Below are 12,115 nucleotides of genomic sequence, written 5' to 3' on the forward strand. Positions count from 1 at the left end.
AATATATTTCTTTTTTTTTTTTTTTTTTTGGTTTCTTTTTAATTTCGTACGCGTTAATGATTCGATAACTCTAATAGTCCCAAGTTAAAATTTCTCTAAAATTTGTATGAAATTTAATAAAAAAGTATCTAGAAAAAAATATTTGTTACAAAAAAGTAAATTAGAGCATATTAAATAAAATAACATATCAGATATGTTACTTTGAAACGGTTCGCTTATTTAATGGTGATTTGTGAAATATTGTGAATCCAACACTGGTTCCGTGCAATAACGTCACGTGCCATTATAATGCAAAGATATCATTTGATCGTTCATGGAACAGCGCTTTCTCTAGAAACTCATTCCTTTCGTTAATTTTATGATATGAATGTATCGATCCATTTTGATATTTCTGATTGTTGTGTCATTTTTATCAATGTTAAAGATCTGATTCTTATTTCAATGATAAAAATACACAATAAATCAGTGTTTCAATTTCTATAATATTTTATAGTAAAAAGAATATATTACAGTATTTTAAATAAAAAAAAATAGGAATAGATCAAGGAATAGATACGAAAAAAACTACGTATCTATGACCTATAATATTTATTTTTTTTTACGTAAATATGTTATATATTTCGCGACAAATTTAAATATATCTATGTATATATGTATATATAAGTATGTACATATTTTTTTTCTTTTTCTTTCCACGAAATTGTGTTGCAACAAATTTTCAGGTATCTTTGATCTTTCAATTATATTTCGTATCTTATATAACAATAATTACAAAATTAACGTCCATAAATATCTTTCTTATGTAGGCACATTCTTATATGTATGTACAACTTTCTCTATAACATATCCGCGAAAATTTTCGTTATATTGTCCATTAAGGATATATCCGAAATTTAAATGCTATTGCAGTATAAGTCCATAACAATACTTATCTAATAATACATATACTCTAGACGCAAAATAACACTGAGATGCAAAGAGCACTTAAATCTCGGAGCGAATCCAAGAAGTCATTTAAACTGTTTTAAATAAAATGAAAATTTAAACTACATTAATTAACTAAAATCATATTCGGAATATTAACAATAAAAATATTGATCATCTCAGCAAGAAATGTCAGCAAACATCGAATTATATGTAATTGTTATTAAGTATTATGTTAATAATCACCATTATGTCAATAATATATAATTGTCAATATCATGAATATATCTTTTTAGATAATTCTAATCTCTAATTATACCATTTTAATATTGTCTAATTCTTATATCAGCCTACAATATCCATATTAAACGAAAATTCTATCTGGCAAATTAATTATGCTTTTATGAACAAATATTATGATTTAATACAATTTCTGTCGCAAAAAATAACAAAAAATGTTTCTCAAAACTTTCAAAAATATTTTTAAAATTTCTTAAAAATAATTTGGAAACTTTATAAAAAAACATTAAACTGTCAATTTGATTTAATTAATTGACGTAAATATTAAACATAATATAACTTCAAAATACTAGCACTAATACTAGCATTATTATGTATATATATCTTACGTTTCCAGAATATTGAATATATTCGAAATATATTGGACGTTCCAGACTTCCCATTTTTTACAATTTCCTAGAGTCATTTTTTTTATTCAAATATAAAAAGCTTTAATAAAATATTGAATATTAAAATATATTAAATATATTTAATATGTATATTTTATAGTGTTAGTATTTTTGTAATTGTACAATCTTTAACAGAAGAATTCTGGAATATCCCGTATATGTAGTCACTAAATTTACAATTATTAAGATATATAATTACAATTAACAATATGAAATTTACATTTAATTAAGTAACTCATTTTGTAACTCTTCATGTACAACTATTATAATTTGCTTAAACTATGTTAAGTATCCAAGCTTCTCTCTCACAAAAAAATGTAGTTTTATTGTCTATTTTGAATAAGTAATAGATAATCAGAGTGCACACAAAGATTTTAATTTATATATTAGAAGAAAAAAATAGGTCATAATATTCCTTTTATTATAAAAAATCTAAATCATGCATTACCTGTTTTACCAAGCAGCATTTCTGTGAACAAGTAATAGTGTCAATTTTCTTTACTTCTTATATCACATATTTTGTTACTCTATTTAAAACAAAAAATTACTTCTTTTCTTTCTTTATATACAAAAAGTAGACTAAACATTTGTATAACAAATTATTTTTCGATTATTATTAATGATACATTTTAAATGTATTATTAATCAGTTTTCAAGTTTTATGTAAGTAAGGTGCCAATGTAAAATTTTTATAAAAGTATATGTCACATTAGATACTAAGGCTTCTACATATAGAGATCAGTTAGAGAAGCTCATTTTTAAAATAATACATTTTGTTACATGGATACTTAAAAATGCAACAAAAAGCATTGTTGTATTTTCATTTAACTGTATATATAACTGTATAAATATTATAAAAGTCAATATTCCCTGATTATCACTTCACAGAGATTGCTCATTTTAACAAGCAATTATTTAAGCTCTCACTTGAAATAGTAATTGTATATTCTAGAAGAGTATACAAATAAAATTTCTCTTTTTTTTAAATTAATTCCACACAATGTCAAACTATCATGTATTTTTTTGGGAAAGTTTTGCATAATATTCAATTATATAATAAATATAAGGAATTTTATTGAATATCTAATTATTGTAAATAATTAGCTATTTTGCAGATAGTTAACAATATATCTATAATTTAAACATAGACAGATGTATGTGCATATATATCTATCTAGAAATAGATATATATGTAGTAGCTATATTATAATAATCCTCATATATCCATAATCAGTTTGAACTTATGCACGCGTTTAATAATTATATCGTTATACCTTTGTGCAGAGATATTAAAAAAAAAAGAAATGATTTTGATTCCTTATATGTCTCTTGCACTTTCGTCTCGTTGTATGAAAATGTTCAAGGCATCCAACACTTATGTATACATCACTATATAAGGTCACGACTTACATTGCACGGACAGTATTCGTCACCCCGCGTGACTTTCCGGCTCGGCTTTATAATCTTGCATGTTAAGGATGTAAGGCACGACGCTAGCTACACTTACTCGACCGATGAGACCTGAGAAGAAAAGGTCTTCCAGAACTCTAGGATTAATCGAACGAAGAGGCGCTAGCCTCAAGAGAAGACGAGGTAATCTATCCGAGCCCGCGCGTTGTTGTAATTCCGTCCACGCTGCTTCTTGCAAAACTTCAACCTTTTTACGCCAGGTACCTGCTAGGATATTATCTAAAAAAATATTCTTTACTTCAATATATGCAAACAGAAAGATAAACTTTATTGTTTGTCTAAACTAAATTTACGTATACTTACCAGCGCTAAAAAGTGTTAAAGCCTTAAGATAAGCGTATTCAACGGAATCCACTTGCAACTTGTGCAGTGAACCTACACAATCCTGTAATCTACATATATGTTCCGTAACACTCTTTACTTTGCTAGCTGTAACCTTTTCTTGTGCGATACTAGCTTGCAAGTGATTGATTATTGACGTTAAAATACTAGGAAGAGACAATGTGTATGCACATTGTGCTAAACCTAGTGTAAATAATTGTCCCCAAGAACTTCGCACTAAAGTAGTTTGAATTTCAGCTCTAAAACACAAAAAAAACAATTTTATTTTAGACAATGCTATGATAGAGATATTATGTAATTAATAAAGATAAATATAATATTCTCTTACACACACATGTATTGTATTAATGTAATATAAATAAAATATATTACACTTACGGCAAAGCTTGAAATGCTGGAATTCCTCGCGCCCAATGTACAGATAAAAATAATAACCTAGCCGCGCTTTCACATATGTAATGAATAGATAAATACACAGGTGCCGGGCTAGGTGCCCTCAATTCGAACAATGTATTCCGTTCGGAGATTAATTGACCAGTCCATTCTTCTTCTGGTTCACTCGAACCATTAACGGTCTGCACGTGAATATTATGTCGCATTAAAGTCTACTCACACAAAAAGATAATCAAGACACATAAGATCAAGAACAATAGCGCAACTTACGTCACCAATGAGTTTAGCCATACTATCCAATGCATGGGAGATGAATAAACGGTCGCGAGCTAAGGTCAAAGCATCACTGAGATCGCTGTCGCTACTTTGATCTTCCATGCTAGGACTTTCGGGTTGTTCCCAAGTTGGAGGTACCTCAGGTATGGGTTGTTGTGGTTCTGGTTTTACTCTGGTGCTACGATTACCTACTTTTGTCGTAGCTGGTTCACCTAATACGGGTTTTCTTTCATGTTGGACAGCTGCAACATATTGTACAAAATCATTTATTTTGATTATCTCCTACATTAAATTTCAGGAAATAAACTCAATACGAGAATAAATCAATTTCACTTACAGTCACTTCTCATGCCCATAGCCAAACACTTCTGAAGCCTACAATATTGACAACGATTTCTGTGGTGTTTGGTAACTTCGCAACTCTTGGTTCCCCTGCACTGATAGCCCAGTTGTTTACGGATGCTGCGTTTAAAAAAGCCTTTGCAACCCTCGCAGCTGATCGCTCCGTAGTGCCTGCCGCTAGCTCTATCTCCACAAACTACACAGAGTTCTAAAGATAGTCCTAAACCTAATGAGCCGCGAACATCTCTCGCTAACTTTACCTATAAGAAAACGTTGAAGTAAATGAAAATAACATTTAATATAAATTAATGCAATGCAATGATGGATATTTACCTCGACATCGATACGTACATCATTACTCAAATGCTCTATGCCAGGATGCAAATGTACCATTCCAGGATGATGACCCAGATTGCGAAAATCTCTTCCTATCTTGTGGTCCATTTTATCGTCGTGCATATTGTCAATGTGATTATTTTGATCTATATCCCTCTGTAAAGATAAATATAAAAATTAATATTTCATTGAATAAATACGTAATATGTTCTTTTTACTACAGAAAAAAAATTATTAGCTCCATGTTACGTGCTTTCTATTAAAAAAAAAAAAAAAAAAAAATGTTTTAAAATCTCACCATAGCTGGGTGATGTCCTATATTATGAAAATTTCTCCCTAATTTCTCCGACTTGTCGTCGTGTAAGTTGTCAATGCGATCAGCAGGATCGATTTCCATGTCTCTCTAATAACAGAATAACAATTTTAAAGTCAATGTGTGCATGTATACATACTTTATTGAATTTTGAATTTAAAAAAAAGTTAATAACTGATAATTTCCCAATAAAAATTTCAATTACTGTTTGTTTAAAAGTAATTACAGAAGATAAAATTATAACGAACAATGAACCTCAGTATCGATGTCTGACATACGGTCGTGTTGATGAGAGAGATTACGGAAATCCATTCCAACTTTGCAATCCGACTCTTCATTCAGATTATCATGATTGCGTTGTTCTCTATGGTCCCTGTCCATTTCTCTCTGTAAAACGGATGGACGCCTCCGTTAGATGCGAGTATATATCTCAGGTGCAAGATATTTCCGTGCCGATCTCATAATATGCGCGTTACCGTTCTGTTAAAAGGCCGAGAGAGCGCTATTACAAACCGAAAGCGTAAACGGATGGGTTCTCTTTTAATGCGTGTTAAACAGGCATTAGTGATTTTCAGCCGGATATTGCGATTCTAAAATTGTCGGTTTGAACACGCCGCTCGAACATTTTTTTTTTCATAACGCGTAACACATTATACTACGTTACAAATACATTAAATCAAAGATTGAAAATTCAATACCGTGAAAGAGGTCAATGATCTTCGTGATAAAAGATATTACGTAGGTTCATTTAAATGTTAATTCTGTTAAACTGTATCTAATTTAAAAATAAGACATAATAATATATGTAAATTAATGCATGTGTAATATAATGCGTATATATAAGAAAAATAAGTGTTGAGAAATATAAAATAAAATATAAATATTAAGAGATATCAAAAAAATTAATGACAACAAATTAATAAACGAGATATATACGCATATATTGTCGGGAAGAAAAAAAAAGAAATATATATATATCATATCATATCAAATCATAAAATCTCGAGAGCGAGAGATCGATATGGAATTGTCACACAATAACGCACTTTATCAAACAACAATAATAACACAATCACATACAATCGATTTATATATTATTGTATCTAATTTATTAAATTTATTTAGGGATTTGTTTAGATTTTTGATAATAGAATTGTTATGTAACATATATTTTGCAAAGATAAATTATAAACAACTTTAATAGCTTTTTTATTGTGACAAGTATATCGAAATAAATTCATTGTTTTATATCTAATATATATATATATGCATTATTGTGTGACAATTCAATACCGATCTCTCTCTCTCTCTCGAGATTTTATAATTTTATCCCGTCGAGAGAAAAATAAAGATGATTGCGCGATTCAAAGTGTTTGAGGAACTCGATGCAGGGGCGCGGGATAAAAATGTAAACTGGAGCATTTGCCGGCCCGTCCCCACCTGTCGGGGAGAAACCTTCTCGACCATCTCTCTTTCTCTCTCTCTCTTTCTTTCCGTCCTGCTGGCCACCCCCCTATAGCGCATTTTGAGAGGTGAAAGAGATGGTCTCGAGTTCTTTGGTTCGTAGGTTGCTACGCGGTTAGGTAGGTAAATGCATGCCAATGTCCGACTACGTCGCGCTACGTTGCACCGATCTACGAACTACTTTGTCATAGAGAGGAGGTCCATACAAGGTCTCACGACGAAAATCGAAGCCACCATTTTATGATTTGGAATTTTGAACTATGAACAGAATAGGATAGAATATCTCATGATGCCACACATTCCGATTTATATACGAATAATTACCTGCTATACTTTCTTTTTTAATCTGCACAGTCTTTCCTTAATATTTAATGTAATTTTGAATTAAATCTCGTCTATATCTCGTAAATCTCGTGTATGTGTTGTAGACAGTATAATTTTATTATAAATATCGTTAATAGAAGAAATGATTTTATATAAAAAAATATTATACATATATAATTTCTCTCCTTTGTCGACTTGTTTTACAATTTTTTTTAATAACTCAGCATTCTCGAGCTATTCTGGGTCATCATTAAAACTACCTAAAAAAAAAATATATATATATATAAGCAATTCTTATCAGCTCCTGGATTTACTCGATATTTCGAGAAGGAAAAAACAGTGCTGTTGTTATCGGAACATCGTTGGCGTAAATTCTTGCACAAGTGTCATAACAGTCGTCGAGGTCGATTCTCGTCTGGCCTTCCGTGGAAATTTCACAACGCAATCAGTCTTTGCTTTTCGATCTAGAGTATCCATTCGATCTGGACTGGAGCACCGACGCGCTGATAAGAACAAACGTTACGACGTAAACCTTGATAAGACGCAACGATACGCATAGCCCAATGCGAAAGAGCAGAAGTGAAAAAAAACCGTCATATTCATATGCGATGCATAAAAATGTGGGCAGTAGCTGTCAAACACGCGAAAGGTCCTCGCGAAATGAAAGTATGACCACCTATCTGAAAAAACGTCACGCTCGCTTTGACTTTAAAGCCGTGCGATATTCGCATATCGCATTTAAAGTCAAATGCCTGCTATCTCGCGTACAATGTTGCGAACCGGAAAGTTATTTTATCATCTGGCATTCGAGATCAAGCGCAATCTCACCTTCGATTCAACACAATGCCAAATACCATTTCTAAATATTACTAGCGTAGCACACACATGGGAAGTCGCTCGGGCATTTAACACTGGCGCACTCAGGACTCATGAAAGCTGCGCATTACCAAACGGCACAGAGTAAAACGCACACTTGTTGCCTTTTTTTTTTTTATCACGATTAAAATCGGGGGAAAAAAAAAGAAAAAAAAAACATCTCCCATATCCACAGTCACTTTCGATTCCGCCGGAGAGTTGCAGTCGAGAAGCAGAAAACCACGAGAGCACGCGCTTGCGCGCAAAGTTCGAGGACGGAATGCACGATAAGCTACCTGTTGTATGTGTGTCGCTCGTTTGGTTCTCCCTCGATCCTGCTGCGGCTCTTTACGATATCGCGCGTCGCTTATACGGGTCACGGCGTGGCGGTGTAAACGCGCGGAAACGCGAGGATATGTATACATACGTGTTGTGATGCAGCTGACCGGACGGACGCGTTCTCGCGAACGTGGTTCATGCGAAGAACCGCCGCGTTGCCGCCGCCACAGCCGTACTTCTCTGGCAGCAATCTTGCGCACAGGTGAACGTAGCCGGTCGGTCGGTCGGTCGGTTAGACGGGCGGGCGGACGAGCGAGCGAGCGGGCAAGCTGTTCTCTCGCACGCAGGTTGGCAGGTCACTCTCTTGTGTGTACCGGGGCTGGGACACACGCCGGCCAGGTGCATTCCCGCTCTTGCCTGCTTTCCTCTCTATATCTGAGACCGAGCGCGCCAAGTTATGTCACGTAACATACCTGCGATCAATCGCACGACTCCCTCCCCCACTTCTTCCCTCGTCCGTTCCGAAAAAGCAATGTGATCTCTTTGCAATGTAATGGATTGAAATTATGTTTCACATGTCGTATGTGTAATTTAGAGGAGATTTCAGTTACATAGACGACAGGTAGTAATGTTTTTTTTTTTTTTTTTTTACTACGTACAATTTGAAAGGAGTTATACAGATTGTATATTTTCGTTTTGAAGATTGCATCTTCTCAAAAGTGATATTTCGTCATTGACGTCAAATGTGACCTCACTACGGGAATTGAAAAAGGTTAAAGGACATAGAATAAAGCGTGTCCAATGGACAATCTAAAAATTTACATACTAAATTAAAGAGAGAAATAAAGAATAATATTTAAAATTTTACATTATATCAAGCGGATTGCATGGGAGAAAAATATATCCGAAATACCAAGAGAGAAGAGGAAAATTTAATAGAAATCATAATAAAATACGAAATATATATACAAAAAAAAAAAAAAAAAAAAAAAGATAAAATGAGAAAATATATAGTGGACAAAAATATAACAAGGATCTGAAAATGAATAGGGATGTCTCGCGTTTTCAGACGCGGGAAAACTAGCGTAATTACTGCAATCGCTGTTTTCGAACTGTAACTTTTGCTACGCAAAGTTACAGCGAGAACGCGTTCATAGGTGACGTGCCCGGATAGTGTGGCTTCTCTCTGGTGAACGTTATGTCATGTAACACACGCGTCCGCGCGATGACTTATCGGCCGACACCGTCGAGGTCGCCGAGACTGAGAATAGGTCGGACTCGCATGGCCGCGGGTTAATATCGCGTCGTTTATGATTTTCCGCGGTCTTTGTGCGACACCGCAATATTTCGGATACGTCAAGCGCCACGTTTTTTTCGCGCTGCAGATGGTAAATAATATTCGGTATTATTTAATAATGAAAGCCGACACAGAAGAGGAGATTAATTCTCGCTACGTCGAAATGATTGCAAATGTCAAGTATTTCTTTGTGCGCATCTGCAAAAAGAAACGGATACATATTTCCGTCCTTTTTTTTTGTTCTAAACTCTTATCGTATACTATATACGTATTCGCGTTTTTTTCCTTGCATACGTAAGCGTTGGTTACCTTGTGTACGCGACGAGTTCTAAGGATTTCTCAGTCGCATGCGTTTATGTATCCTTCGCATTGTTCTGTGCACGCGTACGACGATCGACTGGCGATACTTTGTGAAATTACACATTCTCGCGCTTGTTTATTAATTAATAGATTACAGATATTCGACGAACGCATGTTTTAATCGCAGCAAAGTCTGAGTTTTGTCACAATATGTGAGGTCATTCGTATCGTGTCAACTGATAGCATTAATTGATTCTGATAGATTTAATTTATTCTTCTACCACGGTAATTGAAATAAACAAAGGTTATTTTTTTCTAATATTTTATACGAAAATAGTTTTATACGAAAAAACTCAATTTCAAGTACGTGGCAGAGAATTCATTTCGCGAACTTTCGAGTTACAATGAATAATTTGTCATATTTTTGCGCTCCCTTGAAAGAATTTTCACATTCTTCTTTCACTGCTCCACATTTTTAAAATGTCACGTCGTAAACGCGACAATTGATTTTTATCGAGCTAAAGAATTACAAATTGACTTTACAAAAGGTCATTTCGAGCAATTTAAAACAACCTAGACGGTTCTCGGAATCGCTACTCGATGAGAAAAATAATCGTCGGTGAGTGATTATGTTTGTACAATAGTACGGGCCCTGGCAGGTAAAGGTCGTTCGTGGGTCCGAAGGTTACCTCCTCTCTACTTACCTACCCACCGTGATCGCGCGCATTGGCACGGATTTATCTTCGTCCCGCCCGACAGTGCATCGGGGTCGCCTATCGAATGGGATGTAATTCTTTTCGAAAAGCGAAAGAGCGAGAGAGAGAGAGAGGGAGAGAGGGGGGGGAGAGAGAGAGAGAGATGATAACTATATAAATTTGCACGCGAAAAAGAAGAGTCCAAAAATAAAATTGCGGACGTAGACACGTGCGTGACTCCGAATCGAGCATGCAGCTTTGTTCCAGCTTTGATCTCCTTAACATTTACGTTATCAAAACATCTAGTATTTCCTTCTTGCACATGTGGTGCTTCAGAATAATTACCAAACTTTTTGAATATGTACTTGAACGTGGAATTTGTACATTCCTCGAACTTATGTATATATGAATATAAAAATCAAAAGTTAATTTACATTTTCCTGTTTGAGAGAATTCTTCGATAATTAGGCTTCTTTCGAGTATTTTGGTCTATAAGAAACTGTTAATTTGCAATTGCATTATTAACGAATATATGACGCTATTTATCGCGAAGGTGGAGCATGTATACGAAAGCGTTACGTCAGAGAGGAGCGTAAAATGCCTGAGACTTTCACGCAGAATCTAAACTCGCGCGATTAAAAATTCACCGGAAATTGCAAATTCGTGTCACCTCATACCCTTCGATCCCGGGAAAACGCAGCATCTCTGACACGTACACTAAAACGACCGTCCGAAATAACTTGACACGTAACGAGGAGACGGAGTGCAGGTTACGGTAGGAAGCCTGCGATTTCGCGTTGACACCATTGAAGCGGACACGAGCGTTCGAGAAGCACGAAGCGCTCCCGGACCCGACTATCGCCGCACTAAATTCCCCCCGCTTATATCCCCGGTTAACCCGGAATCCGTCGCGTCACCTCCGCGCGACTCAGTCTCGGAAATCCTCGACGAAGAGGGACAAAGAAAAAAAAAAAAAAGAAACAAAAACGCGAACTTCCGAGTCACATTCTCGTCGTCGACGACGCCCGACCGTTATCGTGATGCAACGCGTTTCTCTCTCTCTCTCTCTCTCTCTCGGATAGGAAGTCGAGATCGTCTTGGACGGGCGACGAGGAGTTCGCACGAATGCGGACACGAATCGCGCGAGTCGTAGCTCACGGGATATCTCGAACGCGTCGACCGCGCTCCTGCTGCGAGGACGAGCCTCGGAGAAGGAGGAAACCATACGATCCGGGAGACTCACCTTCGCGGCCAGCAGCGACGATGACTGATCCGACTGTACGTCATCAGAACCGTTCATAGCAGGCTGGTAGCTACCAGGCTTCGTTGTGCGCACATCCGCGGGTTAGAGTTCATAACCTCCTCTAACCTTTACCTTTTCGCCGTCTCTTGTCCCCCTACTCCACCCAACCCCTATCGCTCTCACCTTCCTGCGCGTACCTGACATCTCACGTCTCACGTCCCCCGCTGCGTCATCGAATATATGTCATCTTGCGATAGCAAGAGTAGATCGACGACTAGTTTCTGGATGCTGCAGCACGCAGCGCCGCATCAGGATACGACGCGAACTATTAGCAGCCATGTTGATGACGTCATTCCAGCTCGTAATTTGACAACCGCGTCATATCAATGGTCGATAATACTTTAATAATTCGTAGAAAATTAAAAAAAAAAAAATGATATTAACTTTATATTAATGTAAATAATTTAAGAATTTATGTTAAAATTTCAGAAGTTAATAGATTTTCCTATTTCTTATGTTTGATACACATTCAAAATAAAATTTTAAATAGCATAATTGATTTTATATCGTTTT

General features: G+C 35.5%; 1 protein-coding gene across 12 annotated transcripts; it reads right to left on the reverse strand.

The window, feature by feature from the left end:
• Window positions 1-2,442: 2,442 nt before the first annotated feature.
• LOC140669546 (nuclear receptor subfamily 2 group C member 2-like) lies at window positions 2,443-11,877 on the reverse strand. 12 transcript variants are annotated; one of them, XM_072899499.1, is made up of 10 exons: window positions 11,543-11,876; window positions 8,156-8,442; window positions 5,341-5,472; window positions 5,071-5,175; window positions 4,770-4,928; window positions 4,432-4,696; window positions 4,089-4,336; window positions 3,804-4,000; window positions 3,387-3,664; window positions 2,443-3,302 (listed from the first exon to the last, which is right to left on the reverse strand). In XM_072899499.1, the coding sequence occupies exons 2-10, from the start codon at window positions 8,204-8,206 to the stop codon at window positions 3,043-3,045; spliced, it is 1,695 nt and encodes a 564-aa protein (XP_072755600.1). In that variant the 5' UTR covers window positions 8,207-8,442; window positions 11,543-11,876; the 3' UTR covers window positions 2,443-3,042. The 12 variants fall into 12 exon arrangements, with proteins under 12 accessions (XP_072755600.1, XP_072755601.1, XP_072755606.1 ...); XM_072899500.1 differs by lacking the exon at window positions 11,543-11,876 and adding an exon at window positions 10,977-11,512; XM_072899505.1 differs by lacking the exon at window positions 8,156-8,442 and having other exon boundaries at window positions 5,334-5,472; window positions 11,543-11,877.
• Window positions 11,878-12,115: the final 238 nt, after the last annotated feature.

The sequence above is a fragment of the Anoplolepis gracilipes genome, chromosome 9 (assembly GCF_047496725.1).
Source record: "Anoplolepis gracilipes chromosome 9, ASM4749672v1, whole genome shotgun sequence".
NCBI lineage: Eukaryota > Metazoa > Arthropoda > Insecta > Hymenoptera > Formicidae > Anoplolepis > Anoplolepis gracilipes.